Genomic DNA, 18379 nt, shown 5'->3' with positions numbered 1-18379 from the left:
TCCTATGACAGTATGAGGAAATTAAACTAAGGCTAGAGAAAATTTAATATGCAAGACCTGCTGTAAGGTGTCTGCAGGCAATGCTGGTTAACCTGTCCTGCTGTGCCTGCTACAGTTCATTGGGTTATTGTTCAGATAAGTCTGGCGCTTTTAATAATTTTTAAAAATTTTTTTTAACACTTTGGTTTTTTTCCTATTTGTCAAGGAAGGAAAAGAGCACCTTGTAGTTTGCATCAGTTCCATGTATACTTTGAAATTATTTTATTAAATCTATTTTGTCCAGTTTTCTTACAAGGATGTTGTGTGGGCTGTGATATGTCTTTGACATATCACAGTTCTGCTGGATCAGCAAGACCTACTACTCTGATGCAGGGAAAAGCTAAGCAAGTTTATTCTGCTTTAGTATTGCTCTCTACATGCTTAATACTGGGTGCTACAATATGTTCTCAGTGTAACTTGACATTTCTTGAAATTAAAGTTTGGCTGGCTGCTGTTTAATTTTCTGGCTTCTACTCTCCTCCTCTCCTCTTCCTCTTGAGGCTGGCAGTTTTACAGGACTCATAATTGTTTTCTGTGGTACACAGAGGGAAACTCTGGCAACAGACATTTTCTTCCAGATTTTCTTCATTACTGGAAGGGTTAACTTTAACAAGTCCACTACGCTGAAAAACATCTGATTTCTTTAAATAGTCTGTAGCCTTATTTCCTGTTCCAGCCTGTATGTTTTGCCCCTTTATTTTCTGCTTTCAGTCTTTTGATCACTTCTGTTAATGAAGGCAGGAGGAAAAAACACCTGCATCAGTAAGGCCCTTTCAGAGTGATCTTGTGCTTTTTTGGGGTATTGGCGCACTGGCTGTTTCCTTTTTGCTGTCATCATGCTTTTGCAGTGCCTGCTTTTTAGAACAAATTAAGAGAATGAAATGCTCATGCTATTTGGCCATGATAATTGAACAAGAGTTTGACTCCCTAGTTGAAGCTAGCATGTCTTTGATTTAGCTAGTTCTCATGTACCTTTTGTGTTCTTCAGATACAACACAATTTTGGCTTTTAAAAGATTCCTTAGTTACTTACCTTCATGGGAAGCAGAAAGGAAGAAAAAAAAGTTTAAAATGTGTCCAAAGTGGCAGGCAACTCTGAAGTGCGATAAATACAAAATGAAGTCTTCATAATACTTGGTTTTTACATAATTTGTAATTAGTCTTTGAAAGAAAGCAAGCTTCTTAAATGTTTACTACTGATACTCTTCCCCCAGCTCTGTCACTCGCTGTCTCTCCTAAGGATAAGCATTGCTTGGTGGGCTGTGGGTTTGGCTATTTTTGTCTTGTGTAAACACTTCAAAACATCTTTGTTTGTTTGTGTTTTGGTTTGGTTTTTTTGTTTTGTTTTGTTTTGATTTGGGTTTTTCAGAATGGAATGAAGTGAAAAAAGAAAAGAGGGCAGATAAAGAGGGAATTTTAATAGTTAATCAATATGGTCTTTGGCTTAGTTAATGCTGTCAGAGAATTGATTGCTGTGGCTAGATGGTTAGATGTCATTGCCTATCTGCAGTAAACATGTGGATGTGCTCAGGAAATACCTTTGAGTTCTCTGAAAGAGGTTACATGAGCTTTAGCAAATATCCAGGCCTTTTGGCTTGCTTATCCATTCTGATAGACTCAGCAGAATGCAAACTTCATAGTGTTGTGAAGCATCTAGTCAGTTTAATTCCAAGTTTATCCGGCTGAATGTGAATACAGATTAGAGCAAAAAAAGTTAATTTTTCAAATAACATAACATTATAGCTAGCCTTTATAATTGTTCCTGTGCTCAGTGCAACTGTATCTGATTGCATTTACCATAAGCTTCTTTTAGAAGTTTTATCTTCTGCTCATTGATGTATTTCTGTGAGATGTTTTAGTGCTACAAATGATGTGTTGGTGGTATTGGTCAGTCAGCAGTCCTTGTTTTTAATGTCAAAATTTCTGTGGGGAACCATCAAGGTTCCCTGTTTTATTTGCTTTTTATGTCTGTAACCTTATTACAATATGTTTTTTATAAGTCCGAAGGTACTTCCTCACCCTTATTAGTGAGAACTCTGCCTTCCCAGACAGTGCATTGTTCCATCTGCTGTAGCCCATTTTTATGCTTGTGTTTGACGTCTCTGGAGATGCAGAACTGAAAGAGCCTTTCTGATTTAGCAAATCCACCTCCCTATTGCCTTGGGCTGTCACACCACGGGAGGAAACTGCCAAATAAAATCCGAGAGAGTTAAAGTAGAACTTGTGAATTTTTGTTCCTCCACACCTCAAACCACTTTTAACAGCTTGCATGCTATTATCTTCTCAGTTGTCGTATATTCTTAATGTCACTTTTGGTTTGGCTTTCATCCAAGCAGTAAACACATTCTGGTGCTGCTTTGTCTATAGCAGCAAAGTTTTGATCTTTCTGCTCATCCTGTATCACTTAAATTCTCACCAGGTCCTTACACATTTGACATAATCAATTTTCACCTGCCTTACCTTTAATTGCTGCAATACAACCACAATGGGTCTGTCAGATATTTTGCTATCAGAATAACCGCCCTGTTGGTTTTCCAGTTTTCACCTGATCATATGTGCAATACTTTTTCTCTTGGCATTTCAAGGTCTGCAATGAAATATTCCTCTTTGTCTGAATCCTGACATATAGAATGAATGACACCACTACTAAGTTCCACCAGTGCTTCAGGTGCTCACTGCTCTCCTCTTCTCCTTAAGCAAAAGTGTCTGAAAAAAACCTGTTTGAATAGCAAGTACGCTCTTTCAGGTCACTCTTCACAGTTGTTCTCTGCTGTGAAGCCCAGAAGAAATTAATGGCTACTGTTGTGGTTAGCTTGAGTCTATTTTTCTCCCTCCTTCCTTAGTTACTTCACTGCAATTTCTTCTATTTTTATTTCTATCTCTAGTTGAAACAAACAAACAATTCAAAAACTTGAAAGCTGCTTTTTTTCATAATGTTGTTTTTGGCTTTATCTTTTTCCATTTTTTAACAGCGATTTCAGAATTCCACTAATTTTTTTTTGAGTCCAACCGTAAATATTATGTTTAAGCATTATTGTTATCCTCTTGGTTGGTTATTTCTACGCTGTTTACAGCAGCCATGTTAGGCCGCTGATTTTACTTTTGTAGAAGTTATTTTTTCCACTACTTTGGGACTGTGTTACTGTTATTTGTTTTCATTCTGTACATACAGGCTGAAACGTTGTATCATCCATAGACTGTAGACTATGGCCACAGTTTCTATCCCTAGGGTCTTGAAAGGCTCTGATTAAATCAGTGCCAAATCCTGTCTTCTTACCTGTTCTGGGTGCAGTATTACCTTTACTTTGTAGCATTTCTCATCTTCTTGTGGGCTGTGTATAAGCATGGTATGAATAATTAATCCAAGCCAGCCAGAACTACCTTTATGTTTTCATGTTTTCATGCCTGAAACAGTTTGGGGAAATAGCCAGGCTTCAGAGGGTGTCCCTTTGTACGCCTGCTCTGGGAATTTCTTCCTTCTGTGATTCCTCTACTAGCTGTACCTTGTACTTATATTCCTTAAATGTGGGGGTAGAATTTTTCCTCTATTTTTTTCCTTTAATTTTGCAACAAGGCACTGGTATAAACTGTTTCTCACTACGGATTCTATTCCTTTGCTGTGAATATTTCCTTGCTTTCTAGCATCAAGATGTCTGCAGGATAGAAGTTTCCATGGAATGGTAGCTTGATTGAGAACATCAACTGTATTTTACCTAAGTTAGCCACAGCTCATATAAGCAGTAAAGCCCATGCATAAGTAACATTCCTTTGATACGTCTCTCTGTTTGGTTGCTGTCAGCTTGAAGATGCTGTCTCCAAGGATGAGAAGTCAGTCTCCCAAAAGGCAATTGGGGTAAAGCCTGTTTGGGTGTTAAGGTGTAGCGAGAAGATTGTTTGCTGCCTTTCTCTTTTAATTTATTTTTTCCTTGGATACTGATTTACATGAGATGATTTTTTTTCACTTATTTTACTATAATGTTCAAATAGAAATAGGCTTGATTTAAATTACACCTTAGAATTTGAAATATTCCTTCGTCTTATCTGGCATCTGAAGCTGGAGCCATCCTTGCTGGTTTTGTGGGGTTTAATTGGTTTGATCCTTTGTTTCAGGAGGTGTCTGCTGATCCTTCAGGAACTCTCACAGCTGCTGAAGAGAGAAAAGAGAAGGTGCCAAGCCCACATCTCAGTCACCTCGTAGTTTTGACATCTGGCAATTCGCTATATGGTTTGGCAGAGAGAGTGGTGGCCACAGAATCCTTGTAGGTTGTTTACTGTACTCGTATTTGTGATCACTGAAAGCTATTGATTGTTTAAGAAATTGTGGTTACAATCCAAAGCCTTCTTGACAGGTCAAAAATTCCTATCTCTCAATGTGATTTTAAATATGAGTGATGAAGGTAATTTCTTTATTAAAGGTACAGGAGTCTTAATTCTTTGGTCTAGCAACATGCAAGCACAAGGAATGAAATTTTACTGCAGATGATCCAGTAATTTGTGGCAATACATGGCCAAATCTAACAGGACAATGTTTCTAATGGGAATATTTAATCTGTATGGTTCATTTTCACCTTATATTAAATACTTGACTCAGAACTTCTTAGTTTAAGTTGGTTTGGCTTGAGTTACCATGTTCTTTGCAATGGGTGGAAGTGTACCTATGTCACAGCACAGGAGAAGAGGAGATTATAACCAGCAATTAATGCAAGTGTTACAAAATTATTTTTATTTGATAAGAGTAATAGTAAGAGCCAGATGGGAATTATTTTTTCATCACACGAGATGACACTTAAAGATTAGAAGTTAGTTTTAAAAATATTTTTTTCCATTTATGCTTAGATAGAAATGTATTTCCTTCTTATGTTGTTATTAACAAATTCTACCCCTGAGAAGGAATATGAGATCAAGTTCTATTTTATAGATTCACTAGTATAAAATTAGGTATGTTATTTTGAAATTCTGAGATGGATTTATTAATATTGATGTTGACTGTCCTGCAGTGGGAATTGCATGACTCTTGGTCACTGACTGTTCCGGTTTGGCCAAATTTAGAAATACATTCTCTGAGAGAAGGCAGGCCACAGACCACCCCTCCCCCACCAGGTTTGGGAAAAATTGAATTTTACTCGAAAGAAAGTGAAAGAGATAAAAACTATTTATTTAACAAACACACAGAAAAAGGATAATGATGCTAAATAATAAAACCTCTCACTCTGCTGAGAGAAACCTGGGAAAGTTTCAGAGTCCTTCCATAGATCTCTCTCTCCCCTTCCTTGGAGCTGGGATGGGATGGTGGGCTCACCTCCAGGGCCAAGGCCTCAGTGGAAATTCCTCCTGATGTATTCTGATGTTGAAACAGTCCAGCAGAGGAAAAAAAAAAAAAGACAAAGTCCCAGGAAAACAAAAGTTCAACTCTCTGTCTCTCTCTGGAGAAAGAAAAAGGAGCTGAAAAACTGGCTGAAAACAAGCTGGGTGCTTTCCCCACTCTCTCTCTGCTGCCACAGCTGAAAAAAAAAGCCTCTATCTCTGTGTGACCTTGAACAAGCTGCAAACTGCTTTGAAGAAGTTTTGCTCAGGTTTTCCTCTCCCCTCTCAGGCTCATTTTAAAGGCACAGAAAGGCACAAAATTAATTTCTGGGCATGGGGCAGCGATAGGGGATACACATCACAAAGTCACCCCAAGACACTGACTTTACTAGACCTTGGCTCAGACTTTTGCAGTGTATCCTCAGTAAAATAGAAATATGAATTGTTGATATTCAATTCAAGCCTTAGTGTCTTTATTCAAGTATTTTCTTGTTCGCAAGTACATTTTAAAATTGTCAGAATTGCGAATGCTAGTTGATATGCTGGCGTGCAACTGATACAGTTCTTCTTGGGACTAAATTTTCCAAAGTTGCATATTGTTTTTGCCAAATATGTCAACTGTGGAGTAAAAATTGTAAGGACACATGCCAAACATTGCACTTAGTTCACAATAAATTTTCTTTGCTTTCAAAGGGTATTTCTGGCTGAGCAGTTTGAATTTCTTCAGCCTCATCTTGATGCAGTGATGCCAGCTGCCAAGAAGCCTTTTCTTCAGCAGTTCTATTCTCAGGTCAGAATTGTGTAATTCACAGCTGATTTTCATACAGAAGATTTGAAACTTGTACATTATAGTGCAAATACTTGTACATCATAGTTATATATTGCTCCTACTAGCCAGAAATTTAAAGCATTGAATTTTATTTTTTTCTTTTTCAGACAGTGTCAACTGCCAGTGAACTACGTAAACCAGTTTATTGGATTGTTGCTGCTAAAGCCATTGACTATGAACAAATGCTGCTTCTCATGGCTAATGTGAAATGGGATGTGAAGGAAATCATGTCACAGCACAATGTATATGTAGATGCTCTTTTAAAGGTGAATAGTTAATGGGAAATGGTGTGCTAGAGTTTATATAAACACTACATTGCTGTAATACTTCACTAAAACTGTTAAAGTGACATGGCTAGGACAATACATCATCCTGACAAATGGGAAATTACTATGAGGTCTGTCCAGAAGTTTCATTATTCTTGCTTCTAAAGCATTGTTTTCAGTGATGATTTTTTTGACTACATGGTGTGTGAAAGTGACCGCAAACGTTTCATGAGTCTCATGTCTAAGTCTTGAATGGTAGAGAAACATGTAGTAAACAGAGTAACACTGAGGGAAATCCAGTGGCCAGAGATAGCCTTTAGTTGGAGATAGTTAAAAAAACCCAAACCACACTATTTGCTCTTCCAAATAATTTTGCTGATTGTCTTTGAGATGTATCATATGAGCTGTAGGTCAATTGAGCACCAAAAATGATCATGCAGTATCTGACTGAAGTTGCTGTATTTAGAAGTTAACATTTGAAAAGGAAGGGAAGCTATTCAGCCAACTTGTCAATTGCATTCCGTAGATGTCATTATACAATTGCCACGTCTTATGGCATACAGAACTGGTTCTTGGGACAAGCCTTTCCTCATCCTTTTATATATGCCTAAATAATGTTTCTAAAAGTCTTCAGAGGGAAGTTCTGGCAGTGGTAGAATTCTGCAAATTAATTATACTATATTAATTACTAATTCTTTTCAGAGAAACTGAAAATTTTATTTTAAAGATGTGTGTGTGAAGTGTGAATCACAGAATAAGCCACACATCTGTGTGGAATAACAGTTTGGATAACACCTTCGTACTTTGTAGCTCTTCTCTGCTTAAAAAAAAAATCAAGGCAAAGAAGGAAGAATTTGACAGAGGATATATCATTGCATTGAATTTGATGGAATCCTTGTGGTTATCCTTGTTTATGCTGCCGTGACTTTTTGAGACCAGTTTGTCCTTAAAATAGTTGATCTCTGGGGCAAAACTTTTTCCTTCTGTGAGTATGCAACTTCTGGTGAATTTGCTTCAGAACAATCAGAGCTAATACCATTTAAAACCAATTTTGGTCTCTCTATTCTATAACTAGCGCTAGTTGCTACAAAAGCTTTTAGATAACTGCTAAGCAATGAGTGATTTTCTGTGTACACTGGGACTCCAGGGACGTCAAATGTAAGCACAGTGTTTAAAGTAATAATCAACTATTTTCAGTCATGTGCACACATACACAAAGTTTTATATTCAGTCATAGTATGTTGGAAGCAGATAAAGTGGGGAAAGAGGATTGTTGAAGAAATTTATTATCCTGGAGCATTAGGCATCCTCATCTTCAGAGGAGTGAGCTGTATGCCTGTTAAAGCATGACATTGTGGTACCCTGCATCTTCTTGCCAAATTAAACTTTCAGAAAATTTGTGTTAAATGCCAGTTGATTACTGAGATTCTCTTCTACTGAAAAAATCTCTTCTGATTTTCTTCACTTACTGAATTTTTAAGGGGGGGTGTAAGAAAGGAAAAGGAAGAAACCGTAGATTAACAGCCTTGGAAGTAAAATCTCTGTGGGGCAAATATGATCTTAAAAGAATGCACATCAAATAGCTTTTGCTAGTTATACAGAGGAGTTCATTACCAGTCTGCTTGATATTGAAGTCATTTGATACTTTTTTAAATGATAAAGGCTTTAATCATTGGCACAGGACTTCCGTTTCACTTTATTTAAGTCACAAAGTCATTGTAGCAGTAATTGCATTTAGTTATGACTAGTTTCTCACTTGTAGTATCAGCTCAAATCCATCCAGTCCATTGATGATCCATGTGGAAAGAGGTGCCTTCCTGTAATTGGAATTGTTATCTAAAGCTGCAGTGTGGTCCTAAACTGTTAGATTTGGCCTCTTTCACTGGGTGCTCTCAGCTCCTTCTAAAGCACTGAGGAATTATCTAATGTGAAAGGTTGAAGAATGAAAAGTGGTTACAATATTTCTGAGCTTCTCTTCGAAAGCTGGTGGGGCGGGTATTTAGAGGGATAAAGAGATCATCACTGGATTTTCTTCAGTGGCTGTATATTGACTTAAAGAAGCTAAATATAAGTGTAGGGAGTGAGACAGTGAAAATAGCATTTGAAGGATAAGCTACTTGGTTCATTTTCAGAGGTGTCAGTTTCACAGAGAACTACAGCTCTGGAGAACAGAGCAGCAGTTCGTTTAAAAAAAGTCACTGAGGTAATGTTGTGAGTGATACACTAGAAAGTGCTATGTTTTCTACTTTACACATTAAGTTCTCTACGTTTTGTGCCTATTAAGCCTCTCTGCTTTGCTCTTATTTTTCAGTATTCTCTCATGTGCATTTCTAATTGGTTGTTGCTGTTGTTGGATGTACAGAGTATGATCCATTTTATGCTAAAGGAATAAACATCTTTTATGTTTTATCAGGAATTTGAAGAATTTAACAGGAGGTTGAATGATGTGTCTAAGAGAGTCCGTATTCCATTGCCAGTCTCCAACATCCTTTGGGAGCACTGCATACGCTTGGCCAATAGAACTCTTGTGGAAGGGTAAGTATTTATGAAAGTCTTGCTTTTGGGTAAGTATGTCTAGAATGATAATGTTTATTATTAGAGTTAAAAATTCTAATTTTATAGTGTTCTTGTGAGTTCATGTTCTTCTGGGGACCCTAAAAATTATCAATGCTTAAAATACTCCTTAGCAGTTGTTTCACAGAGTCTGGTGCAGCATTGAGCCTAAAGGGGGTGGTCTTGTTCCTAGATACTGCTGAAGAATGACAATGAATGTTTTACCGAAGCATATGAAAATACACTACTCTTTCAAAGAAACTTCTATCTGAAAATTATGATTTCCCAGCAGAGCAAAGAAGGAAGTTAAAATATAGTTGTCAGTACTTCTATGATGATGCCATTTATCTTTGCCAGGAAGAAAATCAGTTATCTTAAAGTAGCCATGGAATATGATTTTTCCAAATTCATCAAGAACAGAGAGGTATCTTAGTTGGCTTGATCAACAGAGGCTCGAGCCCCTTAGTCAGGAACTGCTACACCTTGCTCATCCCTCTCTCTTTTAATCAGTGTCCCAGTCTTTTCAGATGCAATTTTGTAGCCTGAGTGTTGCAGACTTTTCATCCACTGCATTTATTTTTATGGTTTTGTCCCCTTGCTACGTGTTTGGGCTCTTATCGGAACTTCTTCTGCATCATAGAATATGTGCTGTCTTCCACTCTTTCTACATATGTTTCCATGCTTCTTTCCTGGTTATCTTTACCCTGTTCACTTCCTACTACTTATTTTACTTCTTTCCATCCCACTCTCCTGCTGTCTGCTCTAAATTAGGACCTCAACAAAACACCCTTCTTCTCCAAGTGTTGGCTGCCTATTGAGGATCATCAGCTTCCACTGCTTCCATAAAGCCATCATTTTTTATCTCATGCCTGTTTGTTTTCATGCCATCATCCTTTTGCAGTCTCTAGAGAAATCAGTTCATGTTCAGGGTGACTAAATCCATCCATGACCTGCTTCTGGCTTCTCAATTCCTTCATATGACATATAGCCTATACAACTAGCTTTCCTTTTTGAAATTTTATTTTTCACTTATCATGCCTCAAATAAAAGGAAGTGAAACAAAGGCATATCTCTTCTCCTCCCCCTGTTCCTCTTACCTTTCAAATAGGTAAGAGTCAGTCACTATCAACCTCCTCTACCTCAGCCTTTGTGTTTGTTTTCAACTTGTTTCCTTTTCTTACATCACATCTCATTCATCTTTTGTGGCTTCAGTGTACATGAACCATTTAATCCTTAGCTCTGAAGATTATCACTCATATGTCTTGCTCCATGCTGCGGTTTAGGTTTATGCTTGTGACTTACCATGAAACTTTGACCTTTACTTTCACCTAAGCAGGGTGAACTAGGAATACTTTGCTGATATAATTTGTCCTGTACCATTTCTGAGGGTGTAAAAACTACTCATTATCATCTTCTCCCAAATATTTGCCTGGAATTTCTTATTCTTGGCCAGTTCTGTTATTTTTACATATCTTGTAGGTTCTTTTCCCACTGTGGAAAGGGAAGGAAGGTGTTCTGAATAGCTGACTCTCTGAATAACTTCTTTTATCTCTGAATTCAATGAATGTATGGAGTTAAAAGCCATGAAGGAGATGTTTCTCATCCAGTCATGCAGTCAACTGACATTGCTTTCGTCAGGCTCTTCACTGAATGAAGAATTACCTCCACTGCAGTCAGCTATATCTTTCTTTAAATTTTGTCCTTCCCTATCTCCTCGTTCAGTGTTCTCTCCTGTTTCCCTGCTGGCTTCTTGGGCCTATTGAAAATCATCTTCTAGTCTTCTATGAAGCTCCAGAGGACTTTCGCCTTGGTCCTCTCTCTTTTTGCCTCTGTTAGTTTTGCATTCTGCAAATTCTTTTTGTGTACCAACTCTAAGTGTGAAATTTCTTCTTATTCTTTACCTGACCTTGCTGTGTATCCAGTTCCCAGTTGCATGTTTCTGCTGCCTCCTTTGCATCAATCCTAATAGTCTAGGGACTGTATAATAATTAGGATCAGCTTCATGAATCTATGGAAAAACTGAGCTTGTTTTATATTTGGTAGAGGGGAAGAGTGGAAACAGTTAGGGTTGTCACTTGTGGGTGCAACTGGTGGATGAGCTGGATTAAGTTGCTCAAGACACTGTGCCTCAGACCCTGTACACAGCTGAAACTGGCATTCTTGAGGCCATTGCAGTGTCATTTCCTTTGATCTTGACAAATGCAGTCCCTTATCTGTTTGAAGAACTGCAAAGATCATTTTCCTTATTTATTGCCTATCACTCCACTGTGATCCTTGCTAGTATTACCCTGCTGTTAAGCTCATCTGCTGTCTCCTCTAACCTGTCACTAGTTTGCTGTCAATCTGTTCTCATTAGAACATCAGCTTCTCACAGAGATGAGCAGTGCTGCTACTACCCTTTATCGTCTGCTTGCTGTGGCTGTTTTTGAACAAATGCCTCTGTGTCTTTCTTTGATGCTCCTACTTGGTTCAGCAAGCTCCTGGTGACCATTCCTAAAGCTGCCATGGTACCTTTCAGACTCCAGTGGTCGTGCTCACTTGAAACCACTGTCCAGTGTGCTAATGAGCATTGGTTTAATTTCCTCTAACCTACTTATAGTAAGTTGTTCAATGTAGGATGATTTTTAGTGGCTTTTGGGAGAGGAGAATGTGATTTTTCTAAGTATCACTGGGTACAGTGGGGTTCTGTTCGATGACTGGGCTAAAATGTGTTATGCTACTGCGAATAAAGCTCTGCAGCAGACATCCTAAGAGAAGTTCTTGTCTGCTTTTGACTTAAGACGATAATTTTTCTCCCCTTCAATGTTCAAAAGACTAAGTTAACTTTGATAAGCAAAATTCATTTTTATTTCCTTCTAAGTTTTGCTTTTCACTGTTTCTCTTTTTAGTTATGCCAATGTAAAGAAGTGCAGCAATGAAGGACGTGCCTTGATGCAACTGGATTTTCAACAGTTCTTAATGAAACTAGAAAAGTTAACAGACATTAGGCCTATTCCAGATAAGGAATTTGTGGAGACCTACATTAAAGCATACTACCTGACAGAAAATGACATGGAATGCTGGATAAAAGAACATAGGGTAACAATTAAATTTGCATTCTTTTCCTGTCTATTGAGAAAATTCACCATGATGATAAAAACATGCTAACAACTATAAATAATCAATCCTTCCATATGTTAAAAATGAATATAGGCATATATATTTTCATTTATTACAGTAAAACCTATGTAGGAAGCAGTATAAATATAAACGTATGTGTGCATGTACATTTTCCTTTTTATCATATGAAGTTAGTATGTGCTTGAACTGGTTCAACATCTGAGGACTGGGGAGGATGACTGAGCCAGTCACACCTGCCTATTGGATCAAAAAGCGCAGAGAACTAGGGCAAAGGGAAACCGAAAGCATTTGTGAGCTGTTCAGAATATGCCAAAATGCACAGCTTGATCATCAAGAATTATGTTTTGGGATCACACCATTAGGTTTTGTATTGCCTTTGGGAGTAGATTGCTTAAACTAAGTTGTATGGCACAATGGAGAAGATTTATTGCTTTTTCTTCATTTGATAATGCTTAATCAGCATTTCTTGCTGAGACGTCTGTGTTTTGAGAACATTCAGATGCTTTCACTATAGCATGAACTAACAATTATAACAGGTCTGTGTAAGTAATAGTCACATGCTATTGGAGATACCCATCTTTAAAGTAAGTCTTTTAAAGTGGAGCACTTGAAATCTGTATTTTGGGATTACTTTAAATCCCACTAGAAATGGAGGCAAAAGTATGTCTTTGATAGAATTTTCCTTGTATTGCCTGGAGCCCCAAGAGAGATTGTGAGCTATGGGGTTTGATGACCTACAGGGAAAAACTTTTTTAAACTCATTGGTGGAAGCTATGTTTTGGATAGTTTTAGACAGAAAGGTAATACTGGCAAATGTGGTGTTTTCACAGGTGCTAAGAATTATTTTCTTCACATTTTTGACATTTTTTTCTTCCTTTATCATGTACTGAAATCAAACTTGTTCGGACACTGCAGACAGAAGCATTTAGAAGCTTATTGGAAATGGGAAATCAAAATAAAAAAGATCACCAACATTTATCATTGTTAAAACAAAGTTTTTGTGTTAAAAGCTTAACCATTTGCATACGTATTTCCCACCAAGCCTCCCAAAGAAAGGGAAATACATTAAAAATTGATTTATAAACATGTTCCCAGAGTTACTTTCTGTGAACTCTGTCCAGTACTTTTAAAGTCATAAGCATTTTCCATTATAAGCTGCCATGTAGCAAAATACAGTTTTGTCCTCTCTGTGCCTCAACTATGAAAACTATCCAGACATGACTTAACTACAGCTTTAAATCTCCCTTGTGTACTGATGCTTCTATCAGTTGTAAAATCCACACTGAGTATGTCTGCGTTTTTTAAAATTTTCTATCTTTGTCTGGTGTTTTATTCTGCTCTAACATGATCTGCTTTTGTTTGCCAGGAATATTCCACTAAGCAGTTGACCAATCTGGTGAATATTTGTCTGGGCACCTACATCAACAAAAAGGCAAGACAGAAGCTGTTAGCTACCATTGATGACATAGACAGGCCTAAGAGATAACTGGCGAAAGCTGCTTTCTTTCTGACTTGTACCTTTTTCTGTTCATGTGAAGCACACGGACATTTCTCTCGTGGACTAATGACAACATTAGAAACATTGTGCATGACCTTTCTTACCAACATTGGAGGCACTCTGAAGTGACATAATGTTCTAAAATATGAGTTTTCTAATCTGTAGATTTCTTTTCTGTTGTACTTTTTTTTTTTTTTCTGGTTACTTGCCCTTAGTAAAGGGCCACCATTTGTGTATCATTCATGAGCTGTATATTTTGCAAAAGTGTATACTGTAAGTAAAATCAAAATCAGAGAGAAACACATTGGCTTAATATATCATTGATGCTCTTTTGAAATAAAAGGGCTACTTGAAAATATGATTTCTTTCTTCCCTGCTTTCACCTTCAGAAGTTGTGCTGTATTATGGACCAGTGTAAAATGAAAGGATATGTATAATATTTGATTGGTGTATCCTGCATGTGGATTAAGAGTGCAGATCAAACAAATACCCTCATGTTAAAGCCCATCATCTTTATATGTATTTAAAATGTCTGTTTATTTCAGAATTAATTTGGTCATATCAAAATTATTGACTTCAGATTAATAGAAGGTAATAAAATTGTATGCTAATATGATTTCTTTGTGAGACTTTATTTTTCCAGTTCAACAATGCAAAATGGCAATAATGCCAGGGAACTGGAATGTTTTTTTGACTGAAGTTTTGGATTGATACTAAGATAATCTTCCTGTTTCCTGCTCTGCTGTAGATATCCTGAATGATCCTGAGGAAAGTAAAATGACTTGACTGCATATGTGTCCTAGAAATCAATTTGTCAGAGCATCACTGACTTCACTGGAGTTTTCAGGTTTACATTTGTTTTCAGTATGTAAACTTTCAGGAATTTTATTTTTTATTACACAATAAACTTTTTGCAGTGCTCTCAGACCTTTTTAAAGGAAACATGGAGCTAATAGGTAATTTATAAATAAAAATAAATTACCTAGGCTGCAATCCACTAATGTGTACAACATGGTAAATGCTCAGTTTGGGATTCATACTTGCCATTGTACTTTAATTCAGACGTGGGGGAACCAGGACTTAGCGAATGTCAGCAGTAGTGTAGTGACAGAAAATTGCCCCATGGAGTCATCATAATTGTTCTTTTCTGTGGCCTAATTTCCTCCTCAGAAGTGTCCTGAGCATCACTGTGTGAGTTTAGAGAAAGCCTGTGTACAGTTTTAGAAGAATGATAGAATTTACATTTTAAATATTGACTGCATGGTATTCAGCTTCCTTGTTTATCTGTATTTTAAAGGAAATAAGATTTAGAACAAAATTTAACACTGTTCTTTATTGACCATGCTGTCTTGCCTAGTTCTGTTTAAAACTTGCTTAGTGGTTTGTTACCATATGTGTTGAAGCTGAATCAGTTTCACCCTCATTAAAAAGGTGATTCAAATGAAAGTGTGGACTTTTGCGTCAGCGTATCTGCCCTGGAGTCAAATCCTGAGCGAGAGCTCCTGGAAGAAACAGAAACATGTTGGGGACTATTAGTGTAAAATATCTTTCAATTTTCTTCTCTTGGATGAAATAAGAAATTCAAATATCTTTACCAGAGCTTTGGTGAGCTGAACACATTTAATTTCTTCTGAACTGCTTAGGTCACTGTAATTTTATTGCTTACCAGAAGGTAGAGGTGTAGTCATTGGAATGCAAGGTCAAGGTGAGCAATTGCATGAACTGCAATCAGGAGTGGTTTTTTTTGTAGTATATATGTAGTTTGACTTGTTATTTTTAAGCAAGCCCCCAAATAAAAGAATGTGCAAGAAGCAGTGTTAAGCAACAAGTGTTTGATCTTCATTCATATATGCCTCAGAAATCATTATATTTTCCACAAGAACCTTCCCATGCTGTCCAGGATTGATGCCAAGGAGGAAGCCACACAGCTAAAGGGCCTACATACACTCTTAGATACATGTTTTTAGGTTGCCCTGTTTGAAATCAGGTGTTGGACTCAGTGATCCTTGTGGGTCCATTCTAACTCCAAATATTTTTTATTACTTTGTTCTGACTGACTAATGAAGCTAAGTTCTTGCTGAGTGCTGAACTGTTACCTTATTAAGGATATATTTGGTAGTTTCCATCCTCTGATAATGAGAATTTTTTATAAACAATTGATTTTTGAGCATCTCTGTGCATCTATGTTCTCCTGTGCAATAAGAAGCCTCTTATAACTGCTTTTTCTGCAGTAGAGAATATGGCTTAAATATTCTTCATGTTTTAGAGGAGTGTTTTGCAATACTTTAATAATTGAAGAAAATTTCCTTCAGTCTCCAAGAAGACTGAGCAGCAGTGCAGAAGTGGGCATTTGTCAGTCCTTCTTTAGCCTGATGAAGACTTTAAATCCTGGTGCCCAGACACGAAGTACTCTGATACTTGTCAAACTCAGCTGGAGCACAGATGAGCAGTTTTCAAGTCTGGTTAGGCAAAGCCTATCCTTACACACAACTGGCTTTTCTACAGTCAGCTTCTCTCAGTTATATCTCATGGTGACACTGTTCTTCAAAAAAGCAGCTACTGGGACAAAAATAGGGGGAAGCCAACTGAGTTCTTGCATGGCCCTGGTGTAAGACTGAGGTCCTTGCTTCAGTATAGGTTTAATTATTCAAAGCAGAACGACATTAATGAGAAAGAGCATCCTGGATCAGCAGTGCTTCAGCTGAAGGGATAGTACACAGAGCAGCCCCCAGAGGTGTTAATTCAAATGCCTGATCTGGGTAGGCACATGGATGTTCCATGCTTTCAGGCAAGTAGCTACATTTTCAGGTAATTGACTGTTCTCAGTTCCATTGACTCGCTTCTGATCTTCAGTGGGAAAAACTAGGCCCTGTCCAGATCTGCTTAGCAAGCCCTTGATGTGGAGTGTAGATTATAGCTTGTGTTCGCTGAAAGAACAGCCTCCCTTCTTTGCCCTTAGGGGACAAAAGAGGACAAGTGATCAATGGCTGCCTCAAAGCTTCAGTGAAAGGTTTGCATTCCCTCTTAATTTTTTGCAGATGTGAATGATAAAGGTATGTCTTGTGATAGATACCAAGTGCAAAGCTGTGGATGTGGTGATGCCTTTTCCTGGTCTTAAAATCAAGAGTCAGACATGGTTAGAAGGGGAAAAGGGATTTTACCTTGGTACTTATTTTAAGGATCCTTAGGTGCACTATGTCCAGGTCGAATGCACCAAAATGCACACCACAATGCACACCCCAAAAGATCTGGTATAACATTACAGGTTTTACTAATTAGCATATCTATCAAAGATTCCCCAATGAGAGGCTCAAGTGAGCCCCCCGTCCCCAAAGAACCTTCCCCTGGATGGTTTTATCTTGGTTTACAGAATGTGTTCTGGAGAGGACCTTGGGGTCTGGGGCACACTGATCCCTAGCTACGAAGCTTCTAAAATGTTTAGTCTCCTAGCTGAACAAACAAGTCCAAGAATGTAGGCAAAAAGCACTAAGAATACAGAAGTTGTAAAAAAGGTGTAATGGGTATAAAAGAAAAGGCAAAAAATCTTCATGGCATGAGTGGATTGTGCTCTTTGCTTGTTATTGTGTCGCAGAATGTACAAAATTATAAGGATCCCCTCTTCTTACGATGAAAGTGATCTATTTGGGGTCTTTCCCTGTGTAAGACCTGCTGTATTGTAAATGACACAAATGGAGATGGACAAAAATTGCAGATTTATTGTGGTTTTGATGGTATCTATTTTTTTATAACCACTGCTTGAAACAGCATAGCATAAAGGCTAAATGTACTGACAGTGGGATTATGGTGCAAATATGGAAATAATGCAGTTTGCAAGCAGCAGGGTTTCTGTGCTTGCTGGCTATTTAAGGATATTTGTGAGTGTGTTGTTTTTGCACTGCCAGAGCTGGTTTTCATCACAGCAGAGACTTAGTTTTTAAGGATCTTCTGCTCATCCATGAGATCATGAAGTGTTATGTGGAGCAGCATCTTTAAGTAATACTCAGGACTTCACAAACACGTGTTGTGTTTTGGTTTTTTTGAAGTAGGCAGAAGTCAGTACCGTGCCATATGATAAAATACATGCTTGAGAAACAAATGATGACATGAGTAACCTTGGTTTTTGTGTTGTGAATCCACTGCTTAATTTTGTGGAGTATTCTGTCCAGTCCCAAAGAGTTTACATGTACAAGCTAAATTAAAAATGGTTGTATGTGAACTAAACTCGAGTCTACTTGGCTATTCTGCTAAACAAAATCTCTACAGTATCTCTCAGCTGTGCTGGTTTGGTCTGAAACTCTGGATCTGGATATGAAATGGATGTGAAAAAAATGTACTTTCAGAGCAGAGATGTACAGATCTGTGTTACATTTGTAGATTATCTTGCACAGATTTCAATATTGCCAGATTTAAAGTTGTCAAATAACTGTCTAAATGTGTTGAGCTTTGAAAAACAAGGTATATGAGCAAGCTGAAGATCTAGGGGAAGAGAGGCAGTGAGGTACCTCTTGTCACTAAGCACAAAACGAATGATCAGATGTGCAAAATGCCTGCAGGTATTTCTGAATATCTTTTTTTGGTTTGTACCTGTATGTATTTCCTACCCTATATCACTAGTAATTTTTATTCATACATAAAAAGTCATCCCATTCATTGCATTTCAGTAAACAATAAAAAAGAAATGTCACTTGAGCCTTAAAAAGAATCCTTGTACAGGATAATCATCCTGGGGCTGCTGTCTGAGAGCTGCAGGGATGGCACGTGAGATATGCAC

The 18379-nt window shown here is 37.6% G+C and overlaps 1 protein-coding gene across 3 annotated transcripts in view; it reads left to right on the top strand.

Annotated features, from left to right (window-relative positions):
- Positions 1-14224, top strand: part of VPS50 (VPS50 subunit of EARP/GARPII complex) — an 85612-nt gene extending 71388 nt beyond the window's left edge. For all 3 annotated transcript variants that reach the window (XM_042043228.1, XM_042043227.1, XM_042043229.1), the window contains 6 exons: positions 4149-4297; positions 6036-6132; positions 6279-6437; positions 8851-8972; positions 11879-12068; positions 13477-14224. In XM_042043228.1, the coding sequence (XP_041899162.1) occupies positions 4149-4297; positions 6036-6132; positions 6279-6437; positions 8851-8972; positions 11879-12068; positions 13477-13596 (837 nt within the window). In that variant the 3' untranslated portion in view covers positions 13597-14224. The remainder of the gene's footprint in view (positions 1-4148; positions 4298-6035; positions 6133-6278; positions 6438-8850; positions 8973-11878; positions 12069-13476) is intronic.
- The last annotated feature ends 4155 nt before the right edge of the window (positions 14225-18379 follow it).

Source organism: Corvus kubaryi, unplaced genomic scaffold (assembly GCF_017639235.1).
Source record: "Corvus kubaryi isolate FWS band 111438036 unplaced genomic scaffold, C.kubaryi_AGA036_p1.0 37398, whole genome shotgun sequence".
NCBI lineage: Eukaryota > Metazoa > Chordata > Aves > Passeriformes > Corvidae > Corvus > Corvus kubaryi.
The sequence above is the reverse complement of the archived record's forward strand: the minus strand, read 5'-3'. Positions and strand labels throughout refer to the sequence as shown.